The following is a 20,732-nucleotide window of genomic DNA, read 5'->3' on the forward strand; positions in this document are numbered from 1 at the left end:
TTTGAGTTGTAATAGTATTTGACATTTTTATTTTTTACTGGATTAAATGCAGCTTGGTCAGCTATAATTTATTTATAAATAGTTTATTTTTTAGATTATATTAATAGGTTGTTATTTATTTATAAATAATAGGTATAGTTGAAGTAATCAAAAAATACAAATAATATTAGGCAGAATGTCTGAATGTATATATATATATATATATATATATATATATATATATATATATATATATATATATATATATATATATATATATATATATATATATATATAGTTGAAGTCAGAATTATTAGCCCCCCTAAATTATTAGTCCCCTTGTTTATTTTTCCCCCAATTTCTTTTTAACGGAGAGAAGTTTTTTCATCACATTTCTAAACATAATAGTATTAATAACTCATTTCTAATAACTGATTTATTTTAATTAGGTTAATTAGGTTAACTAGGCAGGTTAGGGTAATTAGCCAAGTTATTGTATAGCGATTGTTTGTTCTGTAGACTGTCGAAAAAAATCTAGCTTAAAGGGGCTAATAATATTGACCTTAAAATGGTTTTTAGAAAATTAAAAACTGCTTTTATTCTAGCCGAAATAAAACAAATAAGACTTTCTCCAGAAGAAAAAATATTATCAGACATACTGTGAAAATTTCCTTGCTCTATTAAACATCATTTGGGAAATATTTAAAAAAAGAGAAAAAAAAAATCAAAGGGGGGCTAATAATTCTGACTTCAACTGTATATACATATACATACATACATACATACGTACGTACATACATAAACACACACACACATAAATACATTCATACGTTTATAATACATTTATTATAAATGTATGTTTTATAATTAGAAATATATTATAACATTTTAATATTATTCTAACGTCTATTACAAAATATAGAATAACTACAGCTGAAGGTGAAACTTTTATTCTTTTTCATATATTTCTGAAGTAATTATGAACAGAGCAAAAGAAAGAAAATATTTTTCTTATTATTCTTCAAGTTGGGATAGAATTAAATCAGTTTTTACATTTTGTAAAACAATATTTAAGGTCAATGGCCTCTTTGAGAATTTGTTTTCCTTGTATACAGAACAACCCAATATTGTCAAATGACTTGCCTGATTACCCTAACCTAGTTATCCTAATTAACCTAGTTAAGCTTTTAAATTGCACTTTGAATAGCAGTATCTTGTGAAATAAGTAGTAAATTATTAGTTATTGTCATCTTGGCAAAGACAAAATAATTTAGTGATTACACTGTAAAACCCAATATCAAGTGTATCAAATGAAATGAGTGTAGTTAACACAAAATTTACTGTAAAAATCTACTCATTTGAAAAGAGTTTTGCACTCAGTGTTGAAGTTAATGAGGTGATTGAGTGTTGATTGAGCACTAATAATGTGCACCTGCTAACTACAGTAATTATCTCATTACTTCAACTTAAACGGAGTAAGTTCACAGTACTCATATAGATTAGTTTTTGAACTCAAATGGTTTGTAGCAATCGGTTTCCTCAAACGGTTTGAGTTGCCTTAACTTATTGGGTTTTACAGTACTCAGTTGGTTTGAGTTATCTTAATGCATTGGGTTTTTCCGTACTCAAATTGTTTCGTTTACTTAAATGTATTAAGTTCACAGTACTTATTAGGTTTAGTTTTTGACCTTAAATGGTTTGTTGCAATTGGTTTCCTCAAATGGTTCTTATTGGGTTTTACAGTGTAGAAATTACTGTACTAGAAGTGAAGTTTTATAAACTAATTTCGAGAGGAGCACGTGATATAATTGAGCACGTCTGGCCACTCATCTGTAATCAGTAATTATCCAATCAGAGTGATCCTAGTTACTATAAATGGGTCATTTTCTCCCTACTGCTCTATCTTCGTTTGGAAGAATCCCCCCTTCCACCCCATCTCCTCCTTTTCCTCCCTTTTCTAAAGGGGGAGCTCTCGAGACCTACCTGATCTCGGATCTCCTGATATGCTTATCGACCGGGCGGTAGCCCTGGGCAAAAATATCTCCGAGCTCAGGGTTCTCTCCCGGGACAGCATGCCAAACCTGCTTTAAACGCCAAGCATATCTAAGTGGGAACTCTTGAAATAATTGTTTAAAAATTGAGAGAAAAATAACAGCTAAATATTACAGAAAAATAAACAACACTTGCTAAATACTTGAAAAGTAATACAAATTTAATACTTTTGACAGTCTTTAGTATGAAATAATGTTAATATACCATACATCAAATAAAATATCAAAGCGGACTGTAACATTTCAGAAAAAATAAATGAATAAATAAATAAAAAAATACACACACACACACACACACACATATATATATATATATATATATATATATATATATATATATATATATATATATATATATATATATAATTTACATACTTTTACATACATTTGTAAATTTAAACAAGTCCATGTGTGTTCAATAAAAAGGTCAGGAGAGGTCTTAGTAATTTATTAGATACAAATGAAAAATTCGTTTCACAGAACTGTTTTCCTTAATGCAATGCAAGAGTTATAATCAGCAGGTGCCCAACAGTTTTCCTTATCTGACTTTTTTAAGCATCTGATATTAACAGGTGGAGTTTAGTGAAATTCATCACTTGTCAATCATTCTCCAGTCCTCCATTGGCCGCACCCATACATACGTCCTCTTTTTCTACTAAACATTAAAAGCATAAGACTTTTCTCAACTGCACATGTTCTGTGTTCAGGTTTAAACCACCTCTGCTCACAGGAAGTTTAGTTGCAAGTTAATTTTTGACAATCAGCCCTTGCATTTCCATCAGCTTCATCTACTTCTGCAAAAACGCTTCATTAGTATGTGAAACATATCACACTCAACAGTTCAGTTAATATATCACTTTTAAGCAATACAAATGAAATTGTTTAACAAAAAGAAAAAGAGACAAAAATAATAAATATTATATTACTTTTACCACAATATATTCTATTTTATTTTTATGTATTAAATATTAAAATTAAAAGATCACCGTTTATTCGTGGAAGGAAAAAAAATTAAAGTATAATAAAGAAAAGCAACAGTCAAATATTAAATTATAATAATTATATTTATAACATTTAATTAACACATACAGACATATAGTTAATTCCATTATTTATATATATATATATATATATATATATATATATATATATATATATATATATATATATATATATATATATATATATATAAATATATATATATATATATATATATATATATATATATATATATATATATATATATATATAATTATCCATTATACCATATATATAAGTTATGAAACATTTATTTACTAATTGGCGCTGCAAAACATCCCTGGAAACGCTTTGGATGGGAGATATTTCAGGTTTGATTTTCTGTCCCTCTAAATCGAGGTCATACGAGGAGGGCGAGAGCAACAGAGAGCGCTGTATTTAATAAATCAGGATGTTAAAAACAGTCTGCGAGACTTTAAAGCGGCGTATAAATGCAAAGCGCATGCACGTGTGTGCCGCTTTGTTACAAAAAGCATGGTGGAGATTGCGTCAGTCACTTGGGACACTGCTTTTAAGAGTAGTATAACTCTTTTTACACAAAGACGACGGCTTAAATCAGTGCACTTCTGCGCATCAACTCCTTTATCGCTTTCTTTTAAGTTCTAATGATCAAACCCTTCAGGCTTTATTCTCAGCCATTCTCCTCAATCAGACGCTCGCAGTGAAACTCGGGATGCATATGTGAGACGGCAGAAATCACATTATGGAAGTGGCTGAGATATTAAAGTGTGTGTTTGCGAATGTGAATGATGTCTGGATGCATCTGGATTAAAATGTACGGGGGAAGTGATCAAACCGCAGACATATTGCATGTGGCTTCTGCTTAATTCCCAGGGAAAGAAACCAATAACAGACTATCAAAAGGAAGATTTTTTTATGTGCATGCACCAAAGCAATACAACATTTCCTTTATTTATTTATTTATTTATTTATTTATTTATTTATTTATTTATGACACTGTAGCTTAGCAGTGTCGTGGTATTATAGGAAGCGCCTTGGGAATACTAAACTGCATGTATTATATTGTAGAGGTGTGTGGTATGACCAAAATAGGAGTCATTTTATTTCACAGTAACGATATACTGTACACTCACTGGCCACTTTATTAGGTGCACCTGTCCAACTGCTCGTTAACGCAAATTTCTAATCAGCCAATCACATGATAGCAACTCAATGCATTTATTCATGTAGACATGGTCAAGACGATCTGCTGCAGATCAAACCGAGCATCAGAATGGGGAAGAAAGGTGATTTAAGTGACTTTGAATGTGGCATGGTTGTTGGTGCCAGACGGGCTGGTCTGAGTATTTCAGAAACTGCTGATCTACTGATTTTCACGCACAATCATCTCTAGGGTTTACAGAGAATGGTCCGACAAAGAGGAAATACTCAGTGAGCGGCAGTTCTGTGTGTTCTTGTTGATGCTAGAGGTCAGAGGAGAATGGCCAGACTGGTTGCACCTGATAGAAAGGCAAAAGCTACACTGTTACGTGTGGCGTTCACTTCTGCCTGTATTTATTACTTTCAATTGATCTTGTTTGTCCTTTTCTGTTTTCTATTGGTTGATTTGGTGACGTAAGGCTTTTAAAATGGATGGAAGTGGACTTCTCGCTCTCGCTTATTCCTCCACGCCACCACAGTTTCCAGACATGGAATATACAAATACTTTGTTACTGTACTTAAGTCGATTTTTCTGGGATCAGTACTTTACTCCACTATTTATTTTTCTGACAACTTTTTACTTTTACTCCTTCCATTTTTACATAAATATCTGTACTTTTCACTCCTTACATTTTACAGGCTTGTTACTTTCGTTTTCATGTGTTTGGTGGTGCGATCTATATTATTTATTTATATAGATCTATATAGAGACTGCAGCTCTGCACAAGACGTTTGGCCAGCGGAGAAATTAAAATGGCCTGGTTTTTCTCAAGGTTTTTTCTTCACTTTCGCCAATTAGTGAAGTTTTTTTCCCCTCTCCGCTGTCGCCTGTAGCTTGCATGGTTCAGGATCTGTAGAGCTGCGCATCGTTAGATTTGTTCTTCAGTGTTTGGACTCTTAGTAGTGATTTTTAAACCACACTGAACTGAACTAAACTGAACTGAACTGAACTTAAACACTACAAACTGAACTACACTGTTCCAATTTACTATGACCTTTTATGTGAAGCTGCTTTGACACAATCTACATTGTAAAAGCGCTATACAAATAAAGGTGAATTGAATTGAATTATTTCTTGTTATTGCGCAAATTTGATTCAGTCGGTTTATTTGTCATTGCGCGCCTGCGTGCTGCAGTGCGGGGCTTTTTCAACCTCTGATCGTGCACCGTAGGCTTGTTTATTTAAGCTTACCATAGGAATGGCTAATACGAGTCCACAATGTAAACATGACTGATGCCATGTTTATTGTCATGTTTATATCGGGTAATAACAAGATGCATTTTGTCGATCAGATCACAGGTAAACGAGACACATTCCTGTTCAAATCTGGCATTTAAATGGGGTTAAAATCTTTAGTCCACTTCCGACCATGTTGTACTGTACTTCTCTGATCTTTCAATCTAATACCACAGAAAAAAAAAATTAACGATCATCTGCTTTTTTGTCAACAGCTGACAATTACCTATGAACTTGTTATGCAATTAGGTTTATTTCCTTTGTTTCCAACGAGTTCATATTTCCTAGTACAGAATTCATACAGTTTTATAGGTTTAAAATAGGTTGTTTAGAGCCCCAAAAGTATTTATACTGGGGGATTAATGAATAAAAATTTAATTAATTGATAACTTTATCTGTTAAGTAAAATATTCACAGTACACTGAAAACAAACAAAGCAAAAACAAATATTGAAATCATATATGAGCTGCAAGAGTGTGCTGTTTGAAGAAAATGGAGCTGCTTTAGCAAAATGCAAACAATTATTTGTAGTCAAACACATTCAGTTTTTTATTTTATTAAAAGAAAAAATCTATACAGTTGTGATCTCGGCTAGTGGAAAGCACACTCATTTTTTATAATTCATTCATCCTGTGTTTTCTGATGAACATGAAGACAGCATCCGACAGTTATTGTGGGCTTGTCCGCTTCTCTTTATAATTTGTTTCACTTAGTTTTTTGTTATACCAAGCTTTTTTTGACTTTACGAAACGATAGAACGTATTGTAATAGTAGTTTGGTACTCATGGGGAATTCCACATGACGTAGTTTCACGTCATAGGGAATCCTGCGTAGCGTGTCACAATGGAGTGTGTGAATGTTTTTGAACATTGTGTTTCTTTTGCTTTGTTATCATGGTTGCTGTCCATGTCCAGCCCTTTATAACCACAGTTTACCCATCTTATAGATAACGCACCATGCCATAAAGCGCAAATCATCTCAGACTGGTCTCTTGAATATGAAAATGAGTTCACTGTACTTAAATGGCCTGCACAGTCACCAGATCTCAATCCAATAAAGCACCTTTGACATGTTGTGGAACGAGAGATTCGCGTCATGGATGTGCAAATCTGCTCTCATGTCAATATGGAGCAAAATCTCAGGAATATTTGAAGTAAGAGGTTGAATCTATGTCACGAAGGATTAAGGCATTTCTGAAGGCAAAAGGGGGTCCAATTTAGTACTAGTAAGGTACCAGGTGTATCTATAGTAAGTGGCCGGTGACTGTATTTTACAAAATATTCATTTTAATAGGTAGACATTCCAGAAAGTCAATGAAAAGTGTGATAATATATCAACTTAAATGATTTGGACGTTGTTAAATATAGTATAAGTGCACAATATTGGAATTTTGCTAATATTTTTTAACAATTTTTTACTTTTTAGAAGAAAATGCATACTTTTACTCTTATTTAAATGTACGTAAGCACAAAAATATTGTTTATTTTACTCTTATTATTAAAGAAACTCAAATTCAAAACACAAAAAGAAACTGTTTCATAATAAACATGTTTCATGAGCCAGAAATTATCAGATTACAATGATTTGAGGATCAGTTTGACACACAAAACTGAACTAATTTCGGCTTTGAATCATATATATAGCTTTTAATCTATATAGATAAGGTGACGCGGTGGCGCAGTGGGTAGACCTCTCGCCTCACAGCAAGTAGGTTGCTGGTTCAAGCCCCAGCTGAGTCAGTTGGCATTTCTGTGTGGAGTTTGCCTGTTCTACCCGTGTTGGCGTGGGTTTCCTCTGTTTTTCCCCCACAGTCCAAAGACGTGCTATAAGTAAATTGAATAAGCTAAGTTGGCCATAGTGTATGTGTGTGGGTGTTTCCCAGTGTTGCTGTAAGGGCATCCGCTGCGTAAAACATGTGCTAGATAAGTTGGCGGTTCATTCCGCTGTGGCGACCCCTGATTAATGGAGGGACTAAGCCGAAAAGAAAATGAATGAATGAATAAATATCACGGACAGCATCACACCGCTGACATACAGTGCACTAAATGGGACCATATAATATAATATTAAAAATAAAATGATATTATATGGTACCCTATAGTGCGGTGTATATCAGTGGTGTGATGCTGTCCATGAGGTTGATCATCTGTGTCAGTGAGAGGGAAAGAGAGCAGGTCTGTCTGCGCTGGAGAAGTGAGCAGATCAGGACCCCTGTCGTGCACACGCAGTGCAGGATGAAAGCTGGAGCGGGTCGAAAAGGAAAAGAAGCCATTTCCCTCTGCTTTTGGAGTTTTGAAAGACTTCGGCATTATGTGTGTGTGTGTGCGCGCATGTATGTGCACTTGTGCGTGTGTGTGTGCAATATGAATGCAGTTGAAGTCAAAAATATGAGCCCTCATGTTAATTTTTTTTCTATTTAAAATATTTACTAAATGATGTTTAACAGAGGGAGGAATTTTTCTCAGTATTTCCTATAATATTTTTTCTTCTGAAGAAAAACTTATTTGTTTTATTTCGGCTAGAATAAAAGCAGTTTTTAATTTTTTAGCAGCGATTTTGAGGTCAATATTATTAGCAATATTTATTATTGATTTTCTACAAAACAAACCACTTTTATACAATGACTTGCCTAATTAACCTAGTTAAGCCTTTAAATGCCACTTTAAGCTGAACACTAGTCTCTTGAAACACATCTAGTCCAATATTATTTACTGTCATCATGACAAAGATAAAATAAATCAGTTATTAGAAATCATTAAAACTATTATGATTAGAAATGTGCTGAATAAATCTTCTTTCCATTAAACAGAAATTGGAGAAAAGAATATACAGGAGGGCTAATAATTCTGACTTCAACTGTATGTGCACCTGTGTGTGTGTGTGCAATGTGCATATGTGTGTGTGTGTCTCCCATGAGCCTCGTCTCTCAGCGCGCGGCAGCGGTTCGGGGACTCACCTCCTCTGCCAGGTACACAACAGGAGCACGGCTCCTCTCTGAGCTCTACTTTTTTCAGGGGAAGAAAGGGAAGACGGAAGATTAAAAACAGCCCTGTGATGTGGAGAGCCGAGTCGCCTCCTGAGGATTCCTGGCATAATAATTTAAATGATCAAATGATCCAGAGGAGACTTGTTAGCGCAGAAACAGCCTCCTAGTTGGCCCCATGGGCCCCTCACTGAGACACATGCATTGCAAAACAGCTCCTCTGTTGTGCTAAAGAATCTCACCTTTATATATATAAAAAAATATGTATATATATATATATATATATATATATATATATATATATATATAAATATATATATATATGCTACTTCTTTATCGGGTGACTTTTATCCTCTTCTACTTTGTTGGATTTGTCTGGATAAGTATTTGGGAGCGAGCTAAGCAGCTGAGGTTGGTGGTTTAGCAACGCGCGCCTGATATTGAGGGATTTTCTGGAGACTTTCTGATGTGGGAAGTGATGTTTTGGTGAAGGGTTTAGTTTAGATAATACTAAATATTCATGTTACAAACAAGAAACATTAGACGCTTCTAGAAAAAAATAAATAACTTTTTTCTCAGAGTTTTTGTTGTGTTTCTAATATAAAATCTTAAAGGAAATAAAGTGCTTTCAGAAATAATGCGTCAAAATTAAGAGTTTTTCTTGAAAACAAGCTAAATAATTTGAAAATAAGCTTACTTTAAACTGAAAACTTAAAGGTTATTTTATTTATCTCAGATTATTTTGCTTGTTTTAAAGGAAAAACTATTAAATTTGACTTTTTATTTCTGGAAACACAATATTTTGTACTTGTTTAGAAAATGGTTCTTGATTTAAGAATTTTTCTATATTTATTCAATTCAATTCACCTTTATTTGTATAGCGCTTTTACAATGTAGATTGTGTCAAAGCAGCTTCACATAAACGATCATAGTAAATAGGAACAGTGTAGTTCAGTTTGTAGTGTTTAGTTCAGTTCAGTTTAGCTCAGTTCAGTGTGGTTTAATAATCACTACTGAGAGTCCAAACACTGAAGAGCAAATCCAACGATGCGCAGCTCTACAGATCCCGAACCATGCAAGCTAGAGGCGACAGCGGAGAGGGAAAAAAACTTCACTAATTGGCGAAAGAAGCTAAAAGCAAAAGGTTTTAAAAGTGCAGATTTGGTTTGTTGCAGAAGACTTTTTTACAAGATGTCAAATAAATCTCTGATGTCCCTAGAGTGTGTATTTGAGGTTTCCGCCTAAAATACCACACAGCGATGTTTTATAACTCTTCATGTCGTAACTTATTTAAGTCTTTAGGCTTTGATCCTAATTGTACTGTATCCTAATTGGATCCTTAATTGTAAATACCATTTTGGTGACTGTCGCTTTAAATGCAAATGAAATTGTGCTCTTTTCAAAAGAGGGCGGAGCTACAAATGCCTGCATGCCAGCAAAGTGGCAGAGTCAAAAATGAGAGAGACATCGTCACTAGTGGGTGGGGCTTTCCCTCTGATGACACGTACAAAGGGAGAATGTCAATCAAAGTGTTTCTACAGACTGTTTTTATCAAGTGAGATTAATACAATTAATTAATTAATACATTTTGATCATTAGAAGCTGGTTATATTCATACACTTCTGCCACACCACTGGGTTTAAACCCCTTATAAAAGTGATTTTTGCATAATAGGTCCTCTTTAAAGTGACTTCTGTTTAAGCAGTGCTACTGTACATGCGTATTGAAAACAGACAAGAAAGCTTTTCTTAGCCCTCGAAACATCGCTGAATTTTGCTAGTCTGACTGTGCACTACTGAACTTACGTGTCTCTCTCTCTCTCCCTCTCTGTACAGATCCAGCTCCTCTACTGGAGGCCACGCAGCAGCGTCTGGCTGAACTTCAGCGTTCGGCTCCTGAAGGTGATGCTCTGATCACTGAAGTCTCTGACCGCTGGAGGAGACGCCTGGAGTGCCTTGACAAAGAAGGTCAGAACATTCAACTCATCTGTAATCTTTTAAAAATGTTTCTATTATCACGTTTGATGCATTTAATAATCCTGTGAAGTGCTTTTAAATGAGCCTTTTTTATTGTATCTTTGACATAATCTCAACCGAAACATGAATAGAGGGCGGGATGTAGTGCAGCTCCTCCCCTTTTAAAAAAACAGCCAATAGTGTTTTGTGTTTTATCACAGCTCTGCCAGTGAGAGTGGTTGAGCTCAAACGCTTCATATGAGAAGCGTCTTGAAGGGGGCGGGGAATGTCAGATACTAGAGAGCATCTGATTGGTCAGAAGATTTGATGAGAAACTGAAATATGAAGTGATGTGAATAAAATGGTTGATCCATTTAGGCGGAAGTGACTACAAAACTACAAGCTTTACATGTTTAGATCAGGTTTAAATCTTTTAAATGTGAATTTTGTCCCTGTTTTGGTGCACACAAGCTTAGAGATATCCTTAAAACTAACAATACTGATACTAACATCTATAAAACCCTTAAAGGCACAATATTTAGTGTGTTTTTCATTCAAATATCTAAAAAAATATCAGGATAGTGTTATATAGTTTGCTGACTTATGTACTTACACTTTCCCAAATGTTTTGAGGATTTGAGGGTTCATGTTAATGACGTCACACACTCTTGATTTACTGTTTGGCATTATAGAAAACATTGAAACAGCAGCGAGGCTTTAATATGTGGTGTGTTTTATTTGGCTGCACAGAGCAGCATTATAACAGAAGCCTAAAATGTTTTAAGTCTGATTAAACAGAGCTGCTTCTTTTCCACGTTGAAGAACCGGCAACGCTAGATTGTGGCATAATAAAAGCTCTGCTGCTTTTGTGCTGCTTCAGCTTTCAGCTTTATTCTCCTTGATACTAGCATGATACTAGCTCATCCATCGACATGATTTCTGCAGGAGTCCCATAGGATGATGAAGGCTGCAACTCCCATGATTCGACACTCAGTCATATAGTCGTTAAAAATAAGGCTTTGTTTGTTGTGCACACACGCCCTCTAGTGGAGAAAATGATATATAACTAAATTAAAGTGTTATTTACTTCTGAGTGTTAATGCAACGTGCTGATCTAAGAGTCTTATCTGAGCTCTTCAAAGAGAAAGTGGACTACTTTGTTATGATGTACAGTTCAGAATTATTGGCTGAAAGATTTTTTTTAACACATTTCTAAACATAATAGTTTTAATTACTCATTTCTAATAACTGATTTCTTTAATCTTTGTCATGATGACAGTAAATAATATTTGACTAGATATTTTCAAGACACTTCTATACAGCTTAAAGTGACATTTAAAGGCTTAACTGGGTTAATTAGGCAAGTTTGAGTAATTAGGCAAGTTATTTGATAACAGTGTTTAAATGGTCTGGCACCTATTTACATCGGTGAGCTTCTTCACTGGCATACTTCACTGAGGCCAATCAGGTCGGAAAACAAGTTTCAGCTAGTTGTCCCCAAAACACGGTTGAAATCAAGAGGTGACAGGGTTTTTTCTGCCACAGCCCCCCGTCTGTGGAATGGTCTGCCTTTACATATTAGGTCGTGTTCTTCCCTTGGTTTTTTAAAGTCTCATCTAAAAAATCATCTTCTGTCTCTTGCTTTTTGATTGCAAATAATTAATTTTAATCTGTTTGATATATGTTGCTTATTTTTATATATAAGTATAGATTTTGTATGCTGGTCTTTTTGTAAAGCACTTTGGTCAACATCTGTTGTTTTTAAATGTGCTCTATAAATAAAGCAAACAAACAAACAAACAAACAGTGGTTTGTTCTGTAGACTATGGAGTCCATCTAAAGCCAAATCGTCACCGTAGAATTATAAGGTTCTATCTGACATTTTTGTCAAATTGAGTTATTGACATATTCTTATTAAATGACAACTTATTTACATCATTAGATGTTTTTTATAAGTTGTTTACATTTTAAGACTTTTTATAAAAAAAAAAAAAAAATGTTATACACATACTTTTTACTATATGGAATGCAAAAACTTTGAAGCTCAATATCTCGAAGTCATTCAGAACCCAGATAGAACCTTATAATTCCAAGGGGATGATATATACTTGCAAAATAAAAGAAAGTTTGGAGCAAAAAAAAAAAAAAAAAAAATTAAGTATGAAGCAAAAAAATTAATAAATAAATGCAAATCTCCAAAAATCACAAAGCAAAAATTAAGTTTTTAGAAATAAAAATGAAATTTGCAAACAATAAAAGAACTTCAAACAAAAATCAAGCAGTGCAAGCAGTGCAACTCCAGCTGCAACCCATCTCTGGGAATTGCAGTAACAGTTTTTAATAAATTAAGCCGAAATAAAACAAATAAGACTTTCTCCAGAAGAAAAAATATTATAGGAAATACTGTGAAAAATTCCTTCCTCTGTTAAACATCATTTAGGAAATAATTGAAAAAGAAAACAAATTCACAGGAGGGCAAATCATTTTGACTTCAACTGGATCTGTCAATTGGCTGTGTTTAGAACACACAGAGGAGGAGGGGCCTATAACCGTGGAGACGGGACAGGCGTCAACACAGAAGCCCCACATGACAAACAGCACACAGACGGTCCAGGATGGAGACGCTCCACTGCAAAACCACCAGGAGCCGCTGCAAGGGTATGAGATCAACAGAGTAGAAGTGCTTACTCTACTGTACTATGCTGTAAATATACATTTGTCAAGTTTACACTGCAAAACATGCTTTTATTAGTTAGATTTTTTGTTTCTATTATAAATATCTAAAAATTCTTTAATCAAGAAGCATTTTCTAGAATGCTTTCTTGTTTTAAAAAATAATTTGCCAAAATTGAGTGAGTTTTTTCTTAAAAGAAGCAAAATAATCTGCCAGTGAGGTAATTAAAATAGTCTTGTTTTTCCTTTTGACATAAAATAGTTTTGCTTACCCGATTGACAGATTATTTAGCCTGTTTTAAGATAAACCTCACTCCATTTTGACATTATTTCTAAAAACAAGTCGATATGTTTTGCTTGTTAAGAAAATGTTGCTTGATGTAAGAATTAGTACATATTTTGGCTAGAAACAAGACACAAAATCTGAGTAAGAAAATCATTTTTTTGCAGTGTACTTAATTGAATTGCGCAAACTCATTGTCTTGATTAAATTGGCTAATTCTAACTTAATTGTATTAAGCATTTATTTCTTAGTGATATACTTAAAAAAGTCGCATTTACTTAGACCATTTAAGTTTTGTTGACTCGATCTGTGATGTAATTTAGGTCTCTATTTTAACAATCTAGGCAATCTAAGATTAAAGCGCATGGCACAAAAGCATTAAGGGCGTATCTGAATCCACTTTTCCTATCTTAAGGACAGAAAAATACAGTTTGCGCCCCGGCGCATGGTCTAACAGGGTTGTGCTTATTCTCTTAATGATTTATGGGTGTGTTTTGAGCATTACGTGCATTAAACCAATCAGAGTCTCATCTCTCATTCCCTTTAAGAATCAGTTGCGTCACTCCATGGCGCATTTACATGGCGGACTTACTGAACGCTTCTCAAGCGAGAAAACAGTTAAACAGAGCATCTGCAGCGTGAGGATAAAGAATGAGCCTCCTCCATTCAGTCTCTTTACTTTACTTTTACTCTTTACACCTTTACTTTTGTGGATAGGGAAACTCCACTGAAGACATCCATTAGCCTACATATTTACGTCTCCAAAACCCAACAGGTGGACAAATCTAAACTTGTTTTTATTCAAACAAATATAAATATGCATATAATAAATAACGCTGCTAATAATAATAATAATATTATTATACAAAGGCAGATTGATATGAATAAACTGAAAAAGCCCCCCGAGATGAAGAAGGCATGCAGGCAGTGTTTTTTTATATTTTATATTTACTGTATTTAAGAAAATAATCATTTTTGTAGGATTTTAATCCTTTAATTTTTCTTCATATGTAAAGATATTTGAGTATTGCTGTACATGTGTACATGTGTATTAAGCAATGTGTAAGCGTTTGGACATGCATAGGCATTCTGCACTGGACTTTAGAGAAGGTTTTAGTTGGTCAATGGTGCGGTCTATTTCAGTTCCTCAAAATAGCAACTCACCAACAATGCACCTGAACACACCTCCTTTAGAGACCAGCATGCCTATCAGTCTACAAAGTACCACAAATGGATTTTCTATTTACAACAACGTGGCGCAAAACATGAAAATGATAGTTTGGCTGGTCTGAAAATAGTAACAAATCGCAACATGCATCCTTATTTCATGCATCCTTTTGCTCCTTATTGCGCCGGGTGTATGATAGGGCCTTAAATAGACTTTTACAATAAAACTTTTACCGAAACCTATGTAAACCTCACACTAAATGATGTCTCCCTATTATAATTGTGTGCAAAACATGCACAGTAACACTAAAACTCTTGACTTTTATTTTCCATTCTGACACAAAAGCATGCTGGGAGCTAGAAATCTGGATGGTTTGGTGAACTCATTCATTCAAGTTCAGCCTAATACAATAAAAAAATTTGAGTTCATGTAACTTGTTTTTATTAAGTACATTCATTAAAAATGTAAGTCAAATGAACTCATTTTGTTTAATTGATTGCACTGCTCGAGTTTTACAGTGTACATAATGCCGCATGCATTGTTTGTGTTTTCAAACTGTGCTTCATGTGATTATATATACAATTTTTTCCTTTTTACTGAATCAAATGAATCAGATTTAACTATTGATCATTATTAAATATGATTTAAAGTATTAATCATTGTTACATGTATTTTTAAGCTTTTGGTGACTGTCACTTTAAATTTAAATGAGATTGGGCTCTTTTCAAAAGAGGGCGGAGCAAAAATGCCTGTGTGTGCCTGGATATTTTGTCTTTTTAGACCATTCTCTTAAACCCTAGAGATGGCTGTGCGTGAAAATCCCAGTAGATCAGCAGTTTCTGAAATACTGAGACCAGCCCGTCTGGCAACAACAACCATGCCACGTTCAAAGTCACTTAAATCCCCTTTCCTCCCCATTCTGATGCTCGGTTTGAACTGCAGCAGATCGTCTTAACCATGTCTACATGCCTAAATGCATTGAGTTGCTGCCATGTGATTGGCTGATTAGAAATTTGCGTTAACAAGCAGTTGGACAGGTGTACCTAATAAAGTGGCCAGTGAGTGTACATGAATTATAGGCATGGACATAGAATAACTAAGCTGTAGACTGTATATGGGATCTCACATCTCACACACAGTCTACTCTTTTCTAATTACTCCACATTTTGCATGTGTACACACTGCAATAGTTGTACGCTACAGTATCCTGACAGTGAATAAGATGTTTAATGAAGTCAGCTGTGGGTTTCCAGACATCCACGGAGCAGCTTCCTCATTTCTCAGCGGGGTTTCAGTCACTTGTGTTTTCCACAGGGAGGAGGAGGACCAATCAGATGCTCCGCTGCCTGTCAGACTGGACCAAGCCGAGCTCCGCATCAAAGCGCTTCAGTCATGTAAGATCACATCAAAACACTCAGGTCATCACGAGGCTTCATCTGAGGTCAGAGGTCAATGATTGCTGCTGTTTCTGCTTCTCACAGCGCTGAGCACGGCACGGACAGAGCTGCAGGAGCTCAGATGTAAATACGACCAGGAGAAAGCAGAAAAGTAAGACGCCGCCGAAAATATCCTGGGGTTTCTTGTGTTTATTCTCTAGTGTGTGTGTGTCCTGATTTAACGGTTTCATGTTTGATTTGTCATTGCAAAACGACTCGTCTGATGTGGAACATGTGCTTTAAGCATGGAGGATCAGTTTACTGCACACAAATCCAGCGTTTGCATGCTAGTTTTGAGGGTTTTAGACTTTTCAGTGCTCAACCTTCTCTACTGAAACCATTATAACCAGATGACAAGAGCTCAAAACAAAAAAGAAACTCTCCAAAACCTACAAATGGCAGACTGTTTTTCAGTTTGTCATAAAGGATGCTCTACAATATTATAGTTGTGCATATTTAGTCAGTACCAACGACAAAACTGGAACTAATAACTTAAAATAATCTAATATTCATTCATTTTCTTTTTGGTTTAGTCCCGTTATTAATCTGGGGTTGCCACAGCGGAATGAACCGCCAACTTATCCAGCACATGTTTTACGCAGTGTATGCCCTTCCAGCCGCAACCCATCTCTGGGAAACATCCATACACACTCACTCATACACTACGGACAATTTAGCCTACCCAATTCACCTGTACTGCATGTCTTTGGACTGTGGGGAAACTGGAGCACCCGGAGGAAACCCACGCAGAACATGCAGACTTCACACAGAAATGCCAACTGACCCAGGCGAGACTCGAACCAGCGCCCTTCTTGCTGTGAGGCGACAGCACTACCTACTGCGCCACTGCGTCACCTCTAATTAATATGTTGTGGAAGAATATTAAATAAAGTGGAACTTATTTTTCGCTTTAAGCATGATGCATCTGTTTACCGCACACAAATTCAGCATTTGCATGATAGTTTTGAGGGTTTTAGCCTTTTCCTCTTCATTTCCTACTTTTCCACAACATATTAATTTGAGTGTACTAATGTTTGGACTATTTCTAAGTTATTTTGTTAGATTATCTCATGTTCGAGTCCAGTTGAGAGTTTTTGTTTGTTTTGAGCTCTCGTCATCTGGTTATAATGGTTTCAGTAGAGAAGGTTGAGCACTGAAAAGTCTAGAACCCTCAAAACTAGCATGTACATGCTGAATTTATGTGCAGTAAATCGATCCTCAATGCTTAAAGTGAAAAACGTTGCACTTTTTCATATTTGGAGCTAATCTATTTTAGGAAAATCGATCAAAATAACTTAATAGTCCTAACATTAGTACACTCTAATTAATAAGTAGTGAAAAACTATGAAATAAAGTGCAACATGTTTTTTGCTTTAAGCATGGAGGATCGGTTCACTGCACACAAATCCAGCGTTTGCATGATAGTTTTGAGGGTTTTAGACTGTTCAGTGCTCAACCTTCTCTACTGAAACCATTATAACCAGATGACGAGAGCTCAAAACAAAAAAGAAACTCTCCAAAACCCACAAATGGCAGATTGTTTTTAAGTTTGTCATAAAGGATGCTCTGCAATATTATAGTTGTGCATATATATTAGATTAGTCAGTACCAACGACAAAACTGGAACTAATAACTTAAAATAATCTAATATTCATTCATTCATTTTCTTTTCGGTTTAGTCCCGTTATTAATCTGGGGTTACCACAGCGGAATGAACCGCCAACTTATCCAGCACATGTTTTACGCAGTGTATGCCCTTCCAGCCGCAACCCATCTCTGGGAAACATCCATACACACTCACTCATACACTACGGACAATTTAGCCTTCCCAATTCACCTGTACTGCATGTCTTTTTTACTGGGGTAAACTGGAGCACCCGGAGGAAACCCACGCGAACGCAAGGAGAACATGCAAACTTCACACAGAAATGCCAACCGACCCAGGCGAGACTCGAACCAGCGCCTTTCTTGCTGTGAGGCGACAGCACTACCTACTGCGCCACTGTGTCACCTATAATTAATATGTCGTGGAAAAAAATTAAATAAAGTGGAACTTATTTTTCGCTTTAAGCATGATGCATCTGTTTACCGCACACAAATCCAGCATTTGCATGATAGTTTTAAGGGGTTTTAGCCTTTTCATTTCCTACTTTTCCACAACATATTAATTTGAGTGTACTAATGTTTGGACTATTTCTAAGTTATTTTGTTAGATTATCTCATGTTCGAGTCCAGTTGAGAGTTTTTGTTTGTTTTGAGCTCTTGTCATCTGGTTATAATGGTTTCAGTAGAGAAGGTCGAGCACTGAAAAGTCTAAAACCCTCAAAACTAGCATGTACATGCTGAATTTATGTGCAGTAAATCGATCCTCAATGCTTAAAGTGAAAAACGTTGCACTTTTTCATATTTGGAGCTAATCTATTTTAGGAAAATCGATCAAAATAACTTAAAAATAGTGCCAACATTAGTACACTCTAATTAATAAGTTGTGAAAAAATATGAAATAAACATTATATGAAATAAGCACTTTCTCCCACCAGGTGTCTTCATGTTTACAAGACAAGCTCCCTAGTCATGCTGTTTATATTGATGGAAGTTAGCTGACGATAGCTGATTATTAGGAAATTACAGAGAGTATAGTTTCTAGCCATATCGGGCCTAGAAAATAGTAACTTTTCACTTTTACATCAGTCTTAGTACATGATGTAACCACAGAAGTGTCAAGCTTTAAAAAGGAAAATGATTGAAACTCTTATGTAGTTTTTGAGAGACATGCTAATGGTCTAATCCGATTCAGTGATCTATGCTAAGCTAAGCTAAAAGTGCTCCTGCCAGACCCAATGTTTTGTCGATTTGTACTACCTTGTGAGATTGTCCTACCTCCCATTTAAAAAGTAGGTAGCACATTTTGATGGCGCAATATGCTACCCATCAGATTTTGCTACCAGTGTAAATTTTAATGTGGAGTAGTGTGATATGAAGCTGTAATATTGCTCTAACCTACCTAATCCCAAACCCCAACCTCAGAACTATTTAAATACAGTGTTGGTAGCATGATCTGATGGGTAGGATAAAATGTCACGACACCGGACATTGGCTAGATGGAGTTAAGAATGGTAAAACTTGTAAAGAGAGTTGTAAAATGAGCCTGTTTTCAAGTGTTCCTTTAAACTCGTGACAGACTGAGAATCGTAGGCCACACGGCTCATGAATCCACTGAACGTCGTCGCTCTCCTCGCACTAAATTTCTCTGATTGTGCTCTTAAAGTGAATCTGGTCTAATTGAGAAGGTATCTTTGTTTAGTGCAACCTCCGAGACTCACATGTTTAATCAATCTTTCACTTCTCTTTATTCGCTGCCTCTCCACCTTTTGAAAATCAACTCCCTGATGGCTGAGAGGAAACTGTTGAACTTCAAACAAACCTTATGAATAATCTCCCCGAGACGCTATTCAAATGAGAGCTCTCTGATTGTGAGCGCAAGCGTGTGTGTGTGTGTGGGCATGATGGGATACGCTGATGCCGAACGCGGCGCTAGATAAGATATGACTCACTCGACTAATGACAGCAAACCTTGCATTTTACTGACTTCAGTGACTCCCTTAAGAACTTTTGAACTTGTTGGTTTATTTATTTCTGCCATTTGGGGCTTTCTCTGGAGAGCAGCGTAAGGACACTTTTAGGCATCAAACCCATGTGGAAATACAATAGCTGCGTTTTTGAGAGTGTCAAGTTCAATGTAATCCATCTAAAATGTATAATATCATCAAAAACAAGCGTGCATATAGTGTAAAGTTTACTGTTTAATATAAAACTGCACCTTAACAGTTTTAATCTGACAATGAATCTAGTTTTCTGAATTGATAAATGACTTATTGAATCTTTTCTCACTAAAAATGATGCTACAAATGTTACTTTTGGATTTTAGATATGTGAAACATGTCAGTTTATTCATTCATTCATTTTCTTTTCGGCTTAGTCCCTTTATTAATCCGGTATTAATTATTAGTTGCCACAGCGGAATGAACCGCCAACTTATCCAGCCTTTGTTTTATGCAGCGGATGCCCTTCCAGCTGCAACCCATCACTGGGAAACACTTACACACTCATTCACACACACATACACTACGGACAATTTAGCCTACCCAATTCACCTGTATCACGTCTTTGGACTGTGGGGGAAACCGGAGCACCCGGAGGAAACCCACGCGAACGCAGGGAGAACATGCAAACTCCATACAGCAAGAAGGTTGCTGGTTCCAGCCTTGGCTGAGTCAGTTGGCGTTTCTGTGTGGAGTTTGCATGTTCTCCCTGCGTTCGCGTGGGTTTCCCCCAAAGTCCAAAGACATGAGGTACGGGTGAATTGGATAAGCTAAAATTGTCCATAGTGTATGAGTGTGAATGAGAGTGTGTGGATGTTTCCCAGAGATGGGTTGGAGCTGGAAGGGCGTCCGCTGCATAAAACATGTGCTGGATAAGTTGGCGGTTCATTCTGCTGTGGCAACCCCGGATTAATAAAGGGACTAAGCCGAAAAGAAAATGAATGAATGATTTAAATGACTTAAAGTCAATATATATATTTTTACATGTTTTAAGTAATTTAATTATATTTTAAAACACATATTGGCTTATATTATCGTATTAAATAAATGTTTCTCATGCATGCACATGAACTAAGATACTTTTGTATCATTAAAAAATATATTATAAGCAATGCATTATGTCATTTCATATTATTAAATTATTATAATGTTCAATTATGCTGAAT

At 35.6% G+C, this 20,732-nt stretch overlaps 1 protein-coding gene across 1 annotated transcript in view; it reads left to right on the top strand.

Moving 5' to 3' along the window:
- The window catches only part of cux2b (cut-like homeobox 2b), a 375,989-nt gene that overhangs the window by 308,453 nt on the left and 46,804 nt on the right, over positions 1 to 20,732 (top strand). Inside the window, exons 5-8 of the mRNA XM_056464131.1 lie at positions 10,285 to 10,416; positions 12,927 to 13,062; positions 15,843 to 15,922; positions 16,010 to 16,076. Of these exons, the coding sequence (XP_056320106.1) occupies positions 10,285 to 10,416; positions 12,927 to 13,062; positions 15,843 to 15,922; positions 16,010 to 16,076 (415 nt within the window). The remainder of the gene's footprint in view (positions 1 to 10,284; positions 10,417 to 12,926; positions 13,063 to 15,842; positions 15,923 to 16,009; positions 16,077 to 20,732) is intronic.

Source organism: Danio aesculapii, chromosome 8, assembly GCF_903798145.1.
Source record: "Danio aesculapii chromosome 8, fDanAes4.1, whole genome shotgun sequence".
NCBI classification, from domain to species: Eukaryota; Metazoa; Chordata; class Actinopteri; order Cypriniformes; family Danionidae; genus Danio; species Danio aesculapii.